This window comes from Centroberyx gerrardi, chromosome 16, assembly GCF_048128805.1.
Source record: "Centroberyx gerrardi isolate f3 chromosome 16, fCenGer3.hap1.cur.20231027, whole genome shotgun sequence".
Lineage (NCBI taxonomy): Eukaryota > Metazoa > Chordata > Actinopteri > Beryciformes > Berycidae > Centroberyx > Centroberyx gerrardi.
Window position 1 is genome coordinate 18,406,752 of NC_136012.1, and position 18,585 is coordinate 18,425,336.

Here is an 18,585-nt window from a genome sequence, read left to right on the forward strand (position 1 = left end):
TCCCACCCAGTCTGCTTACCTGCCTCCCTCCATCTCCCCTCTCCAGTCCAGTGCCTAAGGGCCGTCTTGTGGAGGGCTCGGAGTTCCTGAATGAGCAGGACTCCACCAAGGTGGGGCTGGTCCCGGGCCTCAACGGTAAGCCCAGCACCTGGAGCTTCGAGGAGCTCATCGACCTCAGCGTCCACTCAAAGGGTCGGCCCCTCATCGAGGCCGAGGACTGTAACCAGGGCTTGATCAACTGTGACGGGAGCCCAGATGGGACCAGGGTAGCCTTTGAGGACAAGGGAACCCCTGTCAACACCCTGCATTCCTCCAGTCAGCCCATAGAAGCCCTGTCAGGTAATGAGTCCGGGCATTTCTGTATCAGTTAGGGATGGGACGATATATCGAAATTCAGTATATCGCAATACAGAAATGCGACAACACGTATCGTGGGGCAGAAAAATGAATCGTGATATTAAGTCCATTTAATATTCTGCTCTAGTAATCACAAATGAGACAGCTTGCCCATCACAATTTCACAAGCTCTCCATCCAAATTATATTATTTGCACTTTGTAATGATATTTTTAAATTGTTGTTTACATTCTAGCAAGAACAAAGATTCTTCTAGAAAGATTTGTGGCTCAGAAATAAATATACTTCTGCACAGTCATACTTTGTTATCATTGAACTTTTATTTATTACATTGTATCGTGGTTGTGTCGAATCATGAACCCCATATTGTGTATCGATTCGTATTGTGAGATAAGCAGATAGTCCCATCCCTAGTATCAGCTTATTTTACTCAGTTCTACTCATTGTATTTACCAGTGATAGTCTCATTGAGAATGCTGTATGCCTTTTCATGTGGTCTTTTTGAAGATGGACACAAACGCTCTTTCTCATGTGTTTCTGTAGAGATGTGATGCTGCAGCCCTCGCTGAGAGGCCTCTTATTGTTGCACTCCTAGAGTTCCTGTCCTCCTCTACCAGTTCCAACCAGCTTCCTCCTCCTCCTCCTCCTCCTCAGCCAGAGGAGGAGCACAAGATGAAGGGGAAAGACCACCCCCAGCGCTAACTTTGCACCCTACATGATGAGGAAAAAAAAAACATTTTAAAATTATAATTAAAAAAAAGTTACGCTTCAGGGAAATTCCATATATTCCTTCAATGTGCTTGCTTCAGGTTTCTCTCTTCTTGTACTTAGTTCTTCTGACTTCCAGTTCTCAGTTTTGTTTTGTTTTTTCTTTTCTTTTTTTTTTAATGTTTTGTCTATTTTTGTTGATGTTTTTTTTAAACATTTTGTTTTTGTCAGGGGTGCATTGTTGTAATTTATTAACTTTGGCTTCTTTGTTATTGTAATTATTGTTATAACATGTTTAGTCTTTTTTTCTCTTGTATGAGAATATTCCAGAACGCATGCACACTTGGCTATGTGAATAGTATGAGGTTAATATTGTGAGTTAATGGAAGGATCGTCAATACATTCTGTTTTGTGGGGAGGCTGCTGAGGTAGCTGGGTGTTGTTTAGCATCCCAGGTTTAGTGTGTAATTCAACCCAAATTGGATTGTGACCTAGATTTACTTGACCGGCTGCTCTTTCCAGCATCCAGCAATATGGCCTTATCATTTTGTCATAACTTCCACTTTTTAAGGACGCACATATTAAGCTGCTTGTGGTGAAGCTGATCTACATTCAGTTTAGTAATCTTTGTTCATGTGCAAACACTTACGAGTTGGAAGATGTAAAGTGGATTCTGTATTCATGCTTAGGTTCAAATTAACACAAAGCCCTATCCTTTCAGCCCCTCTCTTTTCATGCATGCCGCACACTGGTCTCCCAACTTCCCTCACCCCTGTCTTTCCTTTCTGGGCCACTAGAGGGCTTAAGGAGCACAACTCCATCTTTAAGACCTAATTCTTTATCTTTGTAACTGAAGGGTGTAGGGATTCATGACAACACTGTAGTGAATTCATATGTTCAGTGAAGTTTCAGCTGTTGGCTGTTTTGGCTTCATGGTCATTTTAGGTTTTGTCATGGTTTTACATGTGTGTATAGACTCCATGTTAATAATTAACTAACTACATCATTCTAACATCAGAATCTGAGTTGCATCCAGTGAAGACTGAGGTAACTTTGAGGCTAATCCCAAGCAATGACTGTACTGTATGCATCTGTTCCACTCAACTATATGAATAACCATAACTGTAACTGATTACCTTGTGTGTATGATGGTTATTAATGCACAGGCAAGGTCCATCCATGAGTTTCATTCATAGCTGCTTCAGAGCTTCTTCTGAGGGGCGAGTGTGTATCTTGCAGTACTAGTCCATAAACTGAACTTAAATGTTGTGTCACGATGCCCAAAGTTCCCCATGGGCTACAACTAAAAATGTCCAATCAGGTGTCTGAGAATTTAGTTTCAACACATTAGCTTTACTGACATTGCCATGAACTCTTTGTCATCCATCCCTCTGCCTGTGTGGCTCTTTTACTAATTCCAGTTCTTTCCCACTAAGCCCTACTAAGGTTCTCCAGAGAGCACACTAGCTGCTGCTTTTATACTTCTCCTGGCAAAATTCATTTCAACTATTTTTTATAATATAAAATCTGGCTGTTTGTTTATATATGAAAATATATTTCTACATATATTTAAGTGTTATTGTATTGTGTATATAATCAGTATTAGGCCAATGAAGCCATGTGTAGGATGGGATGGCGTTGTTGTCAGGGTGTGGATAGTTGAAGTCTCTATGTATGTTACTGTACTATAAGTTAGGGTTGTGTTGGACTCGTGCCCTGTGCCAGGGTAGTCAGTACTGTTACCAGAGAGTCAGGTCAGGTTTGGGCAGCCTTGAAACCCAAGATTTACAGAAAGCTCTACAAAACCAGGGGGACAGGTGGGGCCCCACTTTACGTCTCCCAAGATTTGGTGTGTGTATTTGTGTGTACGTTTATTGAGGGCATTCAGTCCTCCATCCCCAAGCCCCACCCCTGAATATTGCCTTGATCCCTAACAGAGAGTAGACTAGTGGAGAATTGGGTGGAGAGCAGAGCTGCTTCAGCGCTTAGCAACACGTCTGACACACGGGGAGAGACGTGGCTGTGCGAGAGATCACAGCGCTTTCAACGTCGTCAAAACAGTGGTTGCGTTATGTGAAAGGATGTAGCGATGGTGTTGGATGGTTACGGCAGGTATGTTAACACAGGCTGCCAGTGCACTTTGTAGTGTGAGGCAGTGCGCATCCACCATGATAAAATGATAGAGATGGGAACAAAGTGCGACTTGGGTCAGACTTGTTCTGCATGATCGTTGTTTTTTTTGTCTCGTTCTGGATTTTTCAAAAACTGTGTTGAAAGCTTGAAATTCCCTATGCTTGAATCGTCCAAACGAGATTTGAGGACCTTGATTTTGCCTCTTTCTCTGTTGGCTTTCAGATCCAATGCTAACTAAAATCACTTTGTACATAAGACTAGGGGCTTTAGAGCTTAGCTTTGACTAATAAGCATAAAGAATGTAACAGACTCAATAAACCGCCCTTAATCATTTACCATGTCTCTCAGAGCAGCCCGCTTTTAGTTTTCATACATTATTCATCTAGAAAACGAGATACTTTGCACTGTCAGAAATTACCCGCTGTGTTTAAAGCCTTTGTGAATTACTAATGGTTACTGAGGAGTAGCTTTACTGTACAGACTTGTAGGAGAGTTGTGTGATGTGCTCGAAGAAAAGGAAAAGTTGTTTGTCTATGGTCTTCTCCCACCCAGACATTTTAAAATTCTCATTCGTAACCCCAAACTTACCCAAACCTCATCTACTCCCTAACTCTTGCAGTGAAACCCAGGGTTATTGATTAGGTAGGGTGCTTTGCTGCTTAAGTGGCACAACCAGTCATCAATAAGACCTTTAGGGGGCCATTGCATTTGCTGCTTGAACAGATATCTATTCCAGGTCCTGCTTTTGTGTTTAATTCCCTGTACATTTCTGCATCTTGGAGGGCTCGAGTATGGAGTTAACCGTTCTTAGTCCTCAAGATGGTCTATAACAATAGAATAGAACGGTGCCTTAGATTGAGATTTAGTATTTTTATTTTGTCACACTTACTAAGAAAACTTGTCACGTCCTTACCTCGGCCACGACAATCAGTCTACCCGACCAGGGCAACTTTGTGAATATGAATATTTCTCTCTGGAGGATTTTCAAACCTAACAAAGCCCTGTCCTCAAATTATATTTGTAAATATATCTAAAGTGTACTGAGATGATACAAACTGTTAAACAATAAAGTCTTGCAAAAACATTGTTTTGCTATCTGTCTTTATTTTTTGCTACCAGAGAAATACAAAGTAGACGCTTCAGATCACTACTTCCTTTATTCATGTTTTGCATTCTGTCAGTTCACGCCAAAAAGCCTTGAATACATGAGTAGTATATATTTCAGCATCAGTTTCAATCTACAAAGACTCAATTTGTCTCTTTAAATCCGTGCTTTGAACATTTTTGAAATTCTCATAGCAATCTATTCAAACATTCAGAGATATTAGATTATTTATCAAAGCTTGTATGTATGAGCAGCAGTATGTATGTAAAAAGCACATTATTCTCTTTGAACGATTCCAGTAAAGCACTGAAAAGGGCTTTGCCTTATAAGGCTGCACAGAAGTCTGGATTAGAAGAGGTTAATATTGCATATCACAACCCCACAAAAGAGTCTGTTGGCATGTTAGTATCCAACCATGACACTGAAACAAGCTGCATTTACTTACATGTAGCTAAATGATTCAAACTATTGCTTAATTAGTTGGAATAACCTCAGTTTGCACTAACACCTCTCTCACCCCAATAGGTGTAAAGGGGAGTTCCACCAAAATTGACTTATTTTGCAAATATAACATTTTGTCAAAATTTACTTAAGTAGACATTTTTTTTCATTTCAGTAGTAAAATTCAATAAATTGCATTTTATTTGATTTTTGAAGTCTCATAAATTCCCCACTCAATCAAAAATAGCTTGTAAATCTTTAGGAAAATGTGTATTGTTTTTGCAGAAGAAGAGTCTAAAAGTCAGTTTTGGTGCAATTCCACCTCAGATAATGATCCTCTGCACTGCTGATTGTGCGCTTCACACCTTCTTGGCGCAGTCGGGGCAGTAGATGTGATCTCCGTTGATGACGAAGCGCTTGTTGGCCAGGGAGAGGCTGCACTTCTTGCAGTTGAAGCAGTACTCATGCCAGGAGTATCCCTCGTAGTTCACCACGTTGGTGCCGTGGCCAAACCCTGCATCGCCAGAGACAGGAGGGGACATCTGTCAGTCAGCAGCACAACAGAGCTAATGATCCTTGTAGATACCAGGAGCTTTATCCAGACCTCTGTCAAATAGTGTTGCCAAAAAGAAACTTCCTGACATTTGTCTTAACATCAAGTATAGATGTTTGGGCTTTACCGCATCAGGACAGTTCAGATAGTGTTGGCTTTGGTATGATGGCTATCACAGAAAAAGTATGCTAAAATAAAAGTATTTAGAAATGCTAATGAAAACAGGTCTGGATATATTTCAGTTATCCCACTTACAAGAAAAATCCACCCTCAGATACTTACACTTACACTTTTTTGGTGTACCCATTTTCCCTCAACTTGCCTCGTCTAGTTTACTTCAGTTAGTGATAATCTGTATTTCCCATAATGCCTTTGCATTCAGCTGTGGGTTATACATGAAGATAGAGAAAGCAATGGCGATAGTGGAGCAAGAGTCACATCCCTTACTCAAAATATGTCCTGTGGCTGCACTGCATTCTCAGCTGCGCTGAAAATATCTCAACATGACGTCATGTGATTTAAGTTTCACCAGTTAACCGCAGGAAGAAGAAAAATGCCTTACCAAACAACAAAATGGACCCAGAAATGCAAGGTTCATCACCATTAACTTTTTAAATAGTGTTTTTCCTAGCACATATTTCATCTCAATAAACCAGTGAACATTTAAGATCCTAGTGTGTATTTGCACAAGTATACACAAGATTATCTGTGCCTGCTGGTCCTAACCAGTGATGGGGTTCTTGCAGCCATGGCACTTCTTGGCCACATCAGTCTTGTAGCAGTCCACGCAGTAGACGTCGGTCTCATGGGAGGTGAAGCGTTCTCCGGCCAGCGGCTTACGGCAGGTACGGCACACAAAGCACTCGGAGTGCCAGGGCTTTTCCTGGTAGCTGATCCCTCCAGAGGTGATGGCCTGAGAGCAGAGAGGACTAGGGCTGGGTATCGGTACTCGATACCTTTAAGGTATCGACCGAAATAACCCAGTACCAAGTAGTATCGAAACTTCTCCAGTCAAACGATACCTGCATTCGATACTTTTTGTACACAGATCTAGAAAAAAATGACTATTTGTGTGGTTTTGCTCGCAGCCAATCACCACAAGCGTTCTTCGATTTAATGCGACGTGTGATTGGCCCACTACCGCAGCAGCTACAACCCATACAGTCTGTGGTGAAGTCGAGCACGGTGTATGTGATGGAGTTGGTAGTTCAGCGTGCCAAGATGCCACCAAAACGTTAAAAAAAAAAGGTATCGAATGAAGTACTCTATTGGTATCGGTATCACTTTAAGGGTACTGGTATTGGTACTGGTATCGTAATTTTTTAAACGATACCCAGCCCTAGAGAGGACACACTCATCATGATCTCAAACAGTATGGGTTGGTCATCCATGCTCATAGCAAACTGTTAACTATTTTCATCTGTTAAAGAGTTTGCAGTCGCAGATTCCCAGCAAGAAGCACTCATTCAAATCTATCTACACATGCAATAAATACAATAAAATGATACATGAATAATGATAATATTGCAGTCAGTGTTTGTACCTGCTTGCAGTGGAAGCACTTCTTGGCAAACTTCTTGTCATGGCAGGGAGCGCAGTAGATGTCATCACCCTTGGTCAGGAAGCTCTGTGTGCGGATTGGCTGCTTGCATTCAAAGCAGGTGAAGCATTCCTCATGCCACACCTTGTTCTTGTACTCCACATTCTGGGATCCTGAGAGACAAATGGCAACAAACACCTTTGTCTCCCATATGTTGCTGTGTATTGGATTGGACGCCACCAAACCAACCAATTGGATTAAATATAAATTGGATATTGGGTGGCACCCAAACAAATGAGGATGTCAACTATCCTAGGACTTCTAGCGAAAGCAAGGATAAAAAAATAAACAGCAAAGCAATAAAAGCATGGTGAGAAATATAATATCGAAGCAAGAGTCATAAAAGGGAGGTCAAAAACAATAACAAAAGGTCATTACATAAAAGCAAGTCTATAAAAGTGAGTTTTAGGATAGGATTTAAAAGATGATACAGATTTAGCCGGCCCAAGCTCCTCGGGCGGGTCGTTCCAAAGTCTCTGAAAAAACGGATCGCCTCTTGTGTTTAAAACAGTGAAAAAGTGTATGAGGGCAAACCCACCTGGCATGACCACCTTGTAGCAGCCCTGGCACCGGTTGCCATCCTCACGGGAGCCACACTTGCCGCACATGATCTTGCCGTCGTCCCGGGCGCTGAACGGCTCACTTGCCAGCGGCTTATAGCACTTGGCACAGCGGAAACAGTCCTCATGCCAGTAGCGGTTCTTGTGATGCAGCTCCTGAGCACAGAGAGGAGTCAGAGGGTGAAGAGAGGTGCCCTCGCTAAGTCTTCATGTAGGCCTCATTAAACTGGGGTTTGTTTACTCATCATGTGGACTGAGGCTCGGGGCCAAAATACAGAACACCTCCATCTGGTAGACATTAAAGTGGAGATCAAGTGAAGTGGGATGTGGTGGGCCATGAAGGAGTTAGGGGACTTAGATGGGGGAAATGCGATATAAAGTACTTAAACCCCATTAGAAGTAATTGCACATCATTCTCACAAATGTAACTGTGTGTGACTGAGTGGTGAGACTGTGTTTTTTTGAAGCAGGGACCCCTCATGGAGGACGGACAGATACGTAACACCGGCTTTAATGTGAGTAATGCAGCTGAAGTCTGAGAACACTTAAGAAGGGATAAGAGATGAGTGATGAAAACACAAATATATCATCACTTTCTCTCTTTCTTTAACTTACTCTTGTTATCTCTGTATTTATTCTTAATCTATCTTTCCCTCTCTCTTACTCACTTTCACTCATTCTTCCACTCATTCTGTCACTCACTCACACTCTCAAGACACACTGTGTTTTCACCTTGGCGTCAGCACCAATGGGGCGTCGGCACTCGGCGCAGGTGTTGGCACAGAGCTTATCGAAGCACTTGGTGCACACGTGCTTCTCGTCCTTCTTCACATACTTCTTCCCGTGCAGGTTGTCACGGCAGTAGTAGCAGTCAAAGCGGTCAGTCATGGTGGAGGTGAGATAACTCCTGGGACCTGAGAGAAACACAAGAGGCTGTCTGTTACTGTCAGTGACATTAAGGATCCTCTGGTCTCTCTACACAGCTGGATGTTATTCGTCCCACAACACCACATGGGGGCAGTGTTGCCTTTGCTATCACACCCAAGACTTGCTGAACCACACAAGGCAGAACTAGAAGGTCCTATTTTGAAACAATTCCTGACACATTTAATCATTTGAGTTTGGTAACTAACAGAATAATGTCAGAGGCTCTCACTGACCGTACATCTGACTTCTGTACCTTACAGCATGAAACAAATCTATCTTGAAGGTGTCTAGAGCAGTGGTTCTCAACGTGGGGTCCGGGGACCACCAGGGGTCCTTGAGGGAGTTCCATGGGGGTCCCCGGTAAACTGATGAATTGTTAAACTTCACTGTTATATAATTTACAAGAACTTCACATAATCAGAGAATGTAGAAGAATGACTGTTTTGGTCATAGTTTCACTGTTATCTCTCTACCTACAATACAGAGTGTCATGGAATTGTGCACAAAATCATATCTAGCAATAAGAATATTCTCAGATTTGGCTCGAGAGACAAAATCGCATCAATTGGGGGTCCGTGGCCCTAATGTGGACTAAATTTGGGGTCCTTGATATGAAAAAGTTTGAGAATCACTGGTCTAGAGTCTGCAAAGGAGGAAGTATATTTTTACATGTCCCCCAGTGTTTTCCCTCTAATAAGACCCAGCATGATCCAGGGTTAACAGCAGCATACCGAGGAGATGAGGCAAGTGTGTGGAATGTGCGAGGTGAAAAACGGCCCGCAGATGTCTGTTGTCTGGCTGCTTCATGCCCTGTGGTCACATTGTGTTGGACTCTGCTCGCAGCGGCCACCTTATCAAGCTCTCACTGGAAAGTTGAGGTCATATTTTTAGAAGGTCTGGCTCGCACCCTCCAACCCCCACCTTCTCTTTTGTCTGCATTTTGGCCAGGTCATTTTATTGGCCGTTAGTGTCTGTCCACGCTGTAAACCAAGTTGCCTTGCTACTTCACTCATCAACATTCCTGCGTTCCCATCACAACCTGTGGAGACGGGGGACGAGACGGACAAGCTTCCTGGGATGATTGTATGTATTACATGCGTACTAAAAGCGGCCTAAATGCCTTAAGCATCATTGACAACGCTCTTGCTGCCGAAGCTTAGGCCCGGTCTCTCGCTGCATGTCAGGGAGGTCAGCCGAACAGCGCGTGAACTTCAGCTGGAGTGATTTATTCGACGCGACAGATATCATTGTAAGGTCTTAGAACCTTAATCCGGTTCAGTACAACGAGAGCGATGGAGGAAACGCTCGACGGAATGGCATTTCATCCCGGGTTGCCATAGGAACAAGGGAAATATTTATGAAAGGCGATTGCAGTTATTTAAGTGGGATGTGGTAAACAGCCGTGTGAGGGAGATGAGCCGCGGGGAGCGTGGTATGTGCCCCTGGTGTGTGTGGATGGAAGATGGAAGAGCATTTGGAGCAGAGTGGAGCGAGAGGACTTTCTGCAGCTGTGCCACGGGGATAAAGAGCGGACTGAGGACTGAGCCCAGATGACCCACCCCTCACCCCACCCACTCACTTCGAAGCCAACTGGGTCCAACGCAATCAAACTTGTCCAGTCACTCATACTATACTCAGGTATCATTACTGAGGCCAGCCAGACTAAAGATCTATTTTAAACCCGGATTTCCCTATTTTAAGTACGCTGACCTTCCAGAGGGGACAAATGGTGAGGGGTGCAGAGTGGTGACTTTTGGGACTATGCAGCTATTGTGGCCTCAGCTGACATGTGCCTGATGCGAGTGCCCAGTACTTTAGCTCTAATCTTTCTTACAAACAGTCTGACAGCTGCCCCCTTCAAAAGCAGCCGTGGCATGCACCGTCACTCAGCTCGGGAGGGCTGGAGCGTACCATTGTGGTCCCTTTGGGGAGGAGTCCTCTTAAACAAGAAAGGTCAGAGTGAGACCACTTAGAGCGGTGAGTCAGACTGGTCCCAGGGATAGACTGGATGGACTGGATAGAATAGATCAAAGACAGGACGACCCGACCAATATATCAGCCAAAACGGCAGCTACATAGCCACCACAATGTGTAGACTTCTGTTCTTAGCCTCTTTAGTAAATGATGCTGTGTTCCACTGAAAGTAGGCCTACTACAAAAACAATTCCTTTTAACACAATCAAATCACCTCAATCCAGAAAATAATAAATCAATACGTTACAATACAATATAAACAATACAATGAACATGCTCTTCTTGTGCCTTATGCAAACAAGGGATGAGAGCTTGAGAGAGCTCCAAATGTTATACCGCAATACTTGTGCCACAAGATGATATTTCAGTATTATTTTGATGCTTCCATATAATTACAAATCATTATTATTTCCCTTTCCTTCATTTGACCCTGGTGAAAAGATAAAATTATCCTTACTAGTAATAAAATGAGTCACACTGGACATGAGTAAATAAGCTGTCAGTGAATTATTAGGCCTTCTGCAAATGTCAAGCACTCCCTCAAGGACCTGTTTTCATTATAAAAGACATCTGATAAAGCATCAGTATGTGGTATGCAAATAGAAATATTGAAATGTATATCAATGCATCAAAACAATATCATGGAGGAAAATTTTGAATACTTGAGCGATTTCTTTCCCACCCCTTTTCCTAGTTTTTTGACTTAGGCAGTCAAGCTTTTCCACCATTTCTTTTGTCAGGAAGGATATGTTTACACACATTAAACATCATTTGAATCCACTGAGTCTCGAGCAAACTACAATGCAAACTAAACTTCCAAATCGACACCAGTCATGCCTAAACTTGCATTAGAGGAGTGCAAGCAGTACACAGGTTTCAAACTTATAACGTAACCCATTCAATAACTTTCTTAATATGTCTGATTGGATGCTAACACCAGCGTTTTCTTTCTTTACCTGAGTGTCTGAAAGTCATGTTTGATTCCAGTCAGGAGCAACAGCAGAGAAAAGAAAGGCAAAGCAGGGACAGGAGGAGAGAGTAGCATCCACAGAGGGTCAAACCCGTCGACCATACACCCCATTACGGTATGGGGTGCTGTATATACCCCTCTCTGACCCACACACCCCCGATCCCACACACCCAAACCCAACCTTCAGCCCTCCTGTCCTTTTTAGGGAATGCATTAGAGAATAGGGTGGATATGAGAGAGAGAGAGAGAGAGTATAATGCAGAGGGGATAGATTAAGTGATAGAGATTGGATTCCATTGCTGTAACATCAGAAGGTAAAAAATAAAAAGAACACAGTCTGAGGGTTTTGAATGATAGCCACGAGGGATAACAGATACTCCCACTGCCCCATCACCAAATGTTTTGTTATGGTGTTCAGAGCATGTTGAGATGACATGTTGGTTCACTTAACATCGTAACTCAAAGGGATGACTCACAGAAGAAGCAAGCTGATATTATTGAGTGAGTTGAGGAGAGACAAAGTGAAGCGGCGAGCTATGAGGATCACTTCCTATATCATGACACCTGTGTGTGTGTATGTGTGTGTGTGCCACTGTTATCATCTTGTGTGTACGTAACAATGCGGCTGCCAATCAGGCACTTTTGTAACTGACTGACCCAATATCTAATTGCATTAATAGTGTTTATGTCCTTTGTACCTTGTATTTATGTGGACATAAATAAATATTCTATATGTGTGTGTGTACGTGCATAAGTATATGTCAACATTTACATAACGTGGTGTATGCTGAAAACTATTCTCTAAAGTGGGCCAAGACAGGTTTTAAAGCTTATTCAGACATCTGAGGCTTGTGATGAAGGGCTTGACTTGAATTCATAAAAGGCCGACATTTAAGAATATGAGAGAAAAAAAAAATGCACATTGTTTTTATTTTTTTAAATACAACTTCTCCCTGTGACCCTAGGGATTCTTATTCCAAGAGAGAATATTTACTTTAAAAGACCTATCTATCTATCTATCTATCTATCTATCTATCTATCTATCTATCTATCTATCTATCTATCTTTAATATCTTTAATGTTTATATTTTAGGTAAATACACTTAATTTTTCAAAGGGTAGAACTTCATGATGGGAAATAATTTCTTTGGAAGTTTCAGATCCTACTATAACTAAAAATGCATGTCTTTTTTGCTTCACTGTTTAAAAGCAATGTAAATATAAACAAAACAGTCGATTTGAGGATTAAATTATTGTATTGTATCATTGTATTTATTCAACAAAATATTACAACTACTTCTTCAACTGCTGCTATTACTAAAAATAATAATAATCATCATCATCATCATTATCTAGTCTGCAGTGGAGCAAAAGTGGTGCCACAGATGGCACTACACTCTAACTCTGGTTTGTCCCTTTAAAGTCAGGCCAGCTCAAATAGAGAAATATAGGCTCATCATGGCAATGAGTGGAAACTAAGAGGCTCATAAGACGGGCAATTATGTGAATGAGCTAATTAGACTCACATCACAAAGTCACTGACCTCGGTTGGGAACCATCGTCCACAGTGTTTTCCTGTTCTAAGGATTCTGGCAAGACTCACTTCTTAACTAAGCTGAATAACAACATATATCAGAGAGTAAACAAGTGGAGTGGGCACAAAATTGTCTGTACGCTGTGTGTGTGTGAGTGTGTGTGGGCGCTTGATTGTTTAAGGGCATCTGGTTGTAATTGCAGATTTGATTTGGTCCATTACCGTAGGACAGGACATTGTTTGTCCACTTTTATAATCTGTCACCCAATTATACTAAACCCACAAAGACTAATTAATGGCCAGGAAGGCGCCATGACTCCCTCTCTACAAAAACCTCCTGGGTAGATGTCCTGTCCGGTCCCGTCCTAGATCACAAAATCCATTCTCCTCTGATGATGAATTGTTTTTGTTTCGAATCTGTTCCTCCCTCATCGGATATTTCCCCCCTCATCTCCTCTCTCCCTCCATTACTGCTTCCCTCACTCTTCCTCTCTTCCTCCTCCCCACTATGTATTTCTCTCTGGTCCCATCAGCTGCAGTGAGTAGAGTAAATCTGCCCATGGATTTTATCTTTCATCAGTCCTGATAATCTGTTCATTGCTACACTGGACCGAGCCAGTCTGGCTTTTGACACTCAGAGGTGAGGCAGAGGAACAAACTGGTGACAAAATATTCTGAAGTCATAGCTGACTGAGGGAATGATGATGATGACCATGATGATGATGATGAATGAAAAAACGATGATGAGGATGATATGTGACTGTGTGTGTGTGTGTGTGTGTGTGTGTGTGTGTGTGTGTGTCCTATTAAGATGTACTTCTGAAAGGTTGTGTGGTTATGTGTTCTTATGCTGCATTTATGTGCTATCGGATATATCAGAATAAATAATTTCCCACTTGGAAGTTTCAAAGTCAGGTGATGGAGTCGGAAAGTCAAGGAAAATTTTGCTTCCGAGTTTTTATGTAACAACCTTGAACCTTCTCAACATGGCAGAAAAATCAAGTTTTATGTCAGTCAATGGTAAGAAAACACTTATATACACATCCACCTTTATAACATGTCAGACAGCCAGGCTAACCATCATAACTATCACCTGTTTAAATGAAGTTTTCTAAGCTGCAGGATGTGTTTGTTTATCGTTTGTCTTCCTGGTTTGATTTCCTGACCAGCATGTAAACACACAGATATGAAGTATGTATGGGTTCATATTATGTGCTGCATGTTAACAGTAGTCTATCTGGTGGTGAAGTTAACTCTAACCAGCATCCGCTGTCCATGAGCGAGAATGAGGCTGGAATGCAGCACCCATCTCCCCACCTGCCGTCTCCAAGGCCAGAAATAACTTTGTCATCAGGAACAATAAACAAAGCGCTATAATTATCTTTTTCCAAGTAAGAGAGAATCGGGTTTAATTAAGAAGCTGGTAGTGCATTGTGACCTAATTGCCATTTGACATTTTAATACAAAAGAGAAAAGAGTTCAAGTTTGTTTATTTGTATAGCCCTTCATCACATGCATGTCTCAAAGGACTTTACAGAGAATGAGCCTAACTAGATCTAATTGATCAATATTCAGCCGTAGAACAGAATGATATAAGACAAACATCAGGAAAAGCACAAGACACACAAAAGCAGATTTTAGCAGCCTACCTATTCTACAAAAGAGCATAAAGGTTTTCGAATTGTCTTAGCCACTAAGGGAAATACAGTAGATAGTGGAATAGTATATTAAATATATTTGTGATACACTTTCACATATATGTCTTTTTCAAACACGTCCCAACGTGAAATGTACCTTCTGTGAGGTGTTCCCAGTTGGCTACAGTCCTATCAGCTTTCTAAGCGGTGGATTTGGGGTTTGGTTCGCAGTGGAGAAACAGGAAGCCTGGTTGCAGTGGAACCAGTACCCACCCTCTCTCTACTGTTAACGACAGAGCAGACCAGCAACAAAAGGCCAGTCTGAGTATCCGAGACCTCATCCTCAACATGACCTCTTGACCAGCACATCGCTCTGACTCACCCTCCGTTCCTGGTTAGCGGACACACAGACCAGTGACAGACAGAGCCACCTATTTTCTGTCGGGGGGGACAGAGAAGCAGCAGTGACTCACCGAGCACACACACACTCTGACACAGATAAACAGAGAGAAAAGACAGCAAGACAGACACACACTCTCACACTGAGCTGGATTTCAACACCAACAGAAAGTTACCAAGCGGCTAAATAAGTCAGGGTGTGGTTGAGAGACCCAGACACACTGAGGTCAAAGATTTCTGGCTGGACAAAAGGCCACAAGGGACACAGCACAGCAACACTCCTATCCACCGGACATGGCTTGGATGGAAGTGTTGCTAACATACACACACACACACACACACACGCACGCACACACACACGCACGTCTACATGTGTCAGTAAAGGGCAGCGGTGGAGGGTCTAGCTGAAAGGAAAGATTAGGTGTGTTTTTCCATTCAGCACTCACAAACCCTCTCTCTCTCTCTCTCACACACACACACACACACACACACACCCTCAGATAAAGCCTCCACTGTGGGCCAGCGGACACTTCAGCTCTCATTGGTCTCACATGACTCATGCCTCTCTCCAAACAGAAAAAAGTCAGTCCCTCCTGCTGATGTGCCTCGCCTTGATACAGGCAGGAAGAGCCGCGTTCGTGACTGACCATAATTAATCCACTTCAATCATGATACCCGTGAAATATGATAAAACATTGTGATAAAACATATTCTTGACGGACAATGCATCTCAATCTTGTAGCTACTCGCATGTGGAGGTACGTTACCTCAAGACCTTTACATTCAAACCTCAGGGAGTCAAAATGATTCCAAATTGCTCTCTCAGGTTAAGATAATACTATGTCTGTTTGCACATAAATTTGTTCTACATACTCCAAAAAACAAAAAATCATCATCCTCCATAGACAAACAACACAGACATCTGAATTAGCCAAATCAATACAGTGCAATACCATACGATTCATACAGGTTGTATATAAAAATGGTCAAAAAACAGAAAGACGGCATTGTTTACAGGATGTGTGCTTCCCACTGACTTCCCCCTCCCACCATAAGCCAGCAGACGACATTTTAAAGCTTCAGTTGCACAACCTACTTCCATATTAAGATTTACTGCGCTGGCTAGTCTGATCATAACAGCACATTTTGGCCTTATTCCTGTAAAATAAAGAGGTAACAAAGCTCTTTTTTATCTTTCATTCGAGCATACACACACAAGCATGAACACATGACACACTGGCTTGTTGACACACTCGCATCCCCGGGCGACTGAACATCCTCGCATGCATCCATCCCTCTCAGTCTCTTTCATTTTCTTCTTTTCTCTCTCTCTCACACACAAACACACACATACACACACTCTGTCTGTCCTCTTTTCTCTCTTTCTCCCTCTTTTATTCGCAAAGTAATCATGTGTGGTTCAGTTGAGGCATTTCTCTGGCTGAAGAGGGACAGGGTGAGGACGGCAGTACGAGACGAACAGTTCGGCGCTGCTTCCACTCAGCCCACACAGACGGACAGGCAGCCACCCAGCATTGCCTGTTTAGGAGTAGCGAGGGGCTGTGGCCGCGCTGTTTCATGGGTTTCATGAACTTAGTCATCTACACTCAGGCACACACCCTCTTTATGTGTTCCCCCTCCTTCTTTCTCCTCTCTCTCCCTCTCTCTCTCTCTCTCTCTCTCTCTCTCTCTCCCACTTGGAGATTTGCTCCATTTGCAAGCTTGAAGGAAATAATGAAATAGTCTTCTCAACAAAAACACTTCTCTGCTTGAATGAACTGCTGGCACCAAGGTTTGTCCTGCTGTCTCAGGGCTTGATGGAGGGCAGACCTCACAGGCATTCATTGAAGATTTAATTAATACACTGCATATAAGACTTAATAAATAATCCACAACTGTGCTGTTGCATTAGTGCATTGCTTTTGTGCTGATTTTACATAATATGGCTTGATAAAGTTGTCATATAAACTATTAAGATAGGTAGTAAGCCTAAAAGATGTATAAATCATTGCAAAAACAAGACTTTATTCAAGCCTAAAAATAGCAAAGTCTTTCAAAGTTGAAAAGTGGGTTGTGAACGTAATACACAGTCAAGTATGAACTTTTTATGGGTTTTATGGCCTAAAATGGTGAAGTCATACTGCAACCACAAGGAGGTCCACGGTGCCAGAGTAACGACCGTAATCTCCAGGTCGCTTATATGACATCATGCATTTGGCTTGGCAGCTGCCCAAACCAGCAGAGAGGAGACGGTAAACTGCTGTATGTTTTAATAGTTTTAAACCAGACAAAGGCAACAGTGGACACTGTGTTGGCACTGGTAGAGGAAGAGGGAGCATCACTGTTGAATATCAATCATCAATGTTGATGTCTAAGTATGATAGATAGATAGATAGATAGATAGATAGATAGATAGATAGATAGATATTCCAAAATACTTTCTAATGCAGTGGAAATTACAGTACAGAGTAAAGTCAATTCACAGACATTAGTCACACTCATTTCAATATTAGAAGTCCTCTGTGAGGAAAATATTTTCACTGTGAGAGTGATGATGAATGGATGAATAGATTCTTGTTGTCTTGTGCTCTTGGATCAAGAATGCACTGGTTGTTCTCCAGGCCTCTTAAAGGAAATATTCTCCCTTGGAATGAGAACCACCAAAGTCACAGATAGAAGTGTTTAACAAAAAAAAAAAAAAAAGAATAGATGGGAAATTAGATAGATAGATAGATAGATAGATAGATAGATAGATAGATAGATAGATATTCAAAAATACTTTCCATTGCAGTGGAAATTACAGATCACCTGTTGTGCTGTGCACCGGCTTCCTGTTCAAAGTCAAGTCAATTCACAGACATTATTTTGTCACACGCATTTCAATAATAGAAGTCCTCTGTCAAACGCAATACGCATTATACCGAAACCTGCCAGTCATTCAAGAAGAAGCGACACCTGCAATTACGCACTGAAGTTAACTGTACTTAAATTAAACTTAAAACGAATTGCTCTGTGGTAAACGTTATCCCTTGCGCTCCCTGTCGCTGGTCACCTTTAGTCACCTGCTGCCTGGCTGCTGATTTCAATTCATCTGTGGTTTGGACTCACCTCTCCAAAGCGTAAAAGATGAGCGTCTTTCACTCGACACCAGCTAGCGCGTCCGGTGGATTTGGCCAAGAGGTAATAGCTGCGGACTCGACGCTGCTTAAAATACAGAGGGAGCAATGAAAAAAAAAAAAAAACAGTGCAGGATGTGATCCAAACCTCTGTAAGCTCACATAAACAATGACCTCAACCAGGAATTTACAAGCTGTCTCGGTGAAGTTCTCATTGGCCCTGCAGTGAGGCAAATGGAGTTATAAAGCAAATTAAGCCATAACTTTTCAGCATCAACGAGCAGGTCTTAGTCGCTGCTGTATATACAATTGCCTTTGTGTGAGAGGCAGGTCTGGCGATGTGAGTTTGCTGTGCAGGACTCTCCATTTATGATATCAATTATCCCTTGGCAACGTTTCAACATGGTGCTGCTTAAAAATGAGGGACTGTCTTAACTTGACACGCATCTCATCCAAGTGTTCTGTATTTTGTCCTCACTCGCCTCCTTCTTTGGTAATGAATATCGCGTACAAAGAGGAATTACATCAAGATGACTCATTCTAAACCCAAAGTAAATACTTGCAGTCCGTAA

At 42.2% G+C, this 18,585-nt stretch overlaps 2 protein-coding genes across 3 annotated transcripts in view; one reads left to right on the forward strand and one right to left on the reverse strand.

Annotated features, from left to right (window-relative positions):
* Window positions 1–4,281, forward strand: part of map7d3 (MAP7 domain containing 3) — a 31,450-nt gene extending 27,169 nt beyond the window's left edge. Inside the window, exons 18-19 of one of the 2 annotated variants that reach the window (XM_078289299.1) lie at window positions 11–339; window positions 900–4,281. In XM_078289299.1, the coding sequence (XP_078145425.1) occupies window positions 11–339; window positions 900–907 (337 nt within the window). In that variant the 3' untranslated portion in view covers window positions 908–4,281. The remainder of the gene's footprint in view (window positions 1–10; window positions 340–899) is intronic. The other variant, XM_071916184.2, reaches the window with a different exon arrangement.
* Window positions 4,282–4,310: 29 nt separating this feature from the next.
* On the reverse strand, window positions 4,311–18,148 carry fhl1a (four and a half LIM domains 1a). The gene is made up of 6 exons (XM_071916161.2): window positions 18,006–18,148; window positions 8,189–8,370; window positions 7,435–7,612; window positions 6,840–7,009; window positions 6,023–6,209; window positions 4,311–5,257 (listed from the first exon to the last, which is right to left on the reverse strand). Exons 2-6 carry the CDS (start codon window positions 8,342–8,344, stop codon window positions 5,103–5,105), a joined length of 846 nt encoding a protein of 281 aa, XP_071772262.1. The 5' UTR covers window positions 8,345–8,370; window positions 18,006–18,148; the 3' UTR covers window positions 4,311–5,102.
* Window positions 18,149–18,585: the final 437 nt, after the last annotated feature.

Bases quoted from the DNA above. Each gene is read 5' to 3' on its own strand.
- fhl1a (XM_071916161.2), bottom strand. From the start codon at position 8,344: ATGACTGACCGCTTTGACTGCTACTACTGCCGTGACAACCTGCACGGG. The intron at 7,613-8,188 runs GTGAAAACACAG...CTCTGTGCTCAG, and splicing joins CCATTGGTGCTGACGCCAAG to GAGCTGCATCACAAGAACCG. The intron at 6,210-6,839 runs GTACAAACACTG...CTCTGCTCTCAG, and splicing joins AGTGCTTCCACTGCAAGCAG to GCCATCACCTCTGGAGGGAT.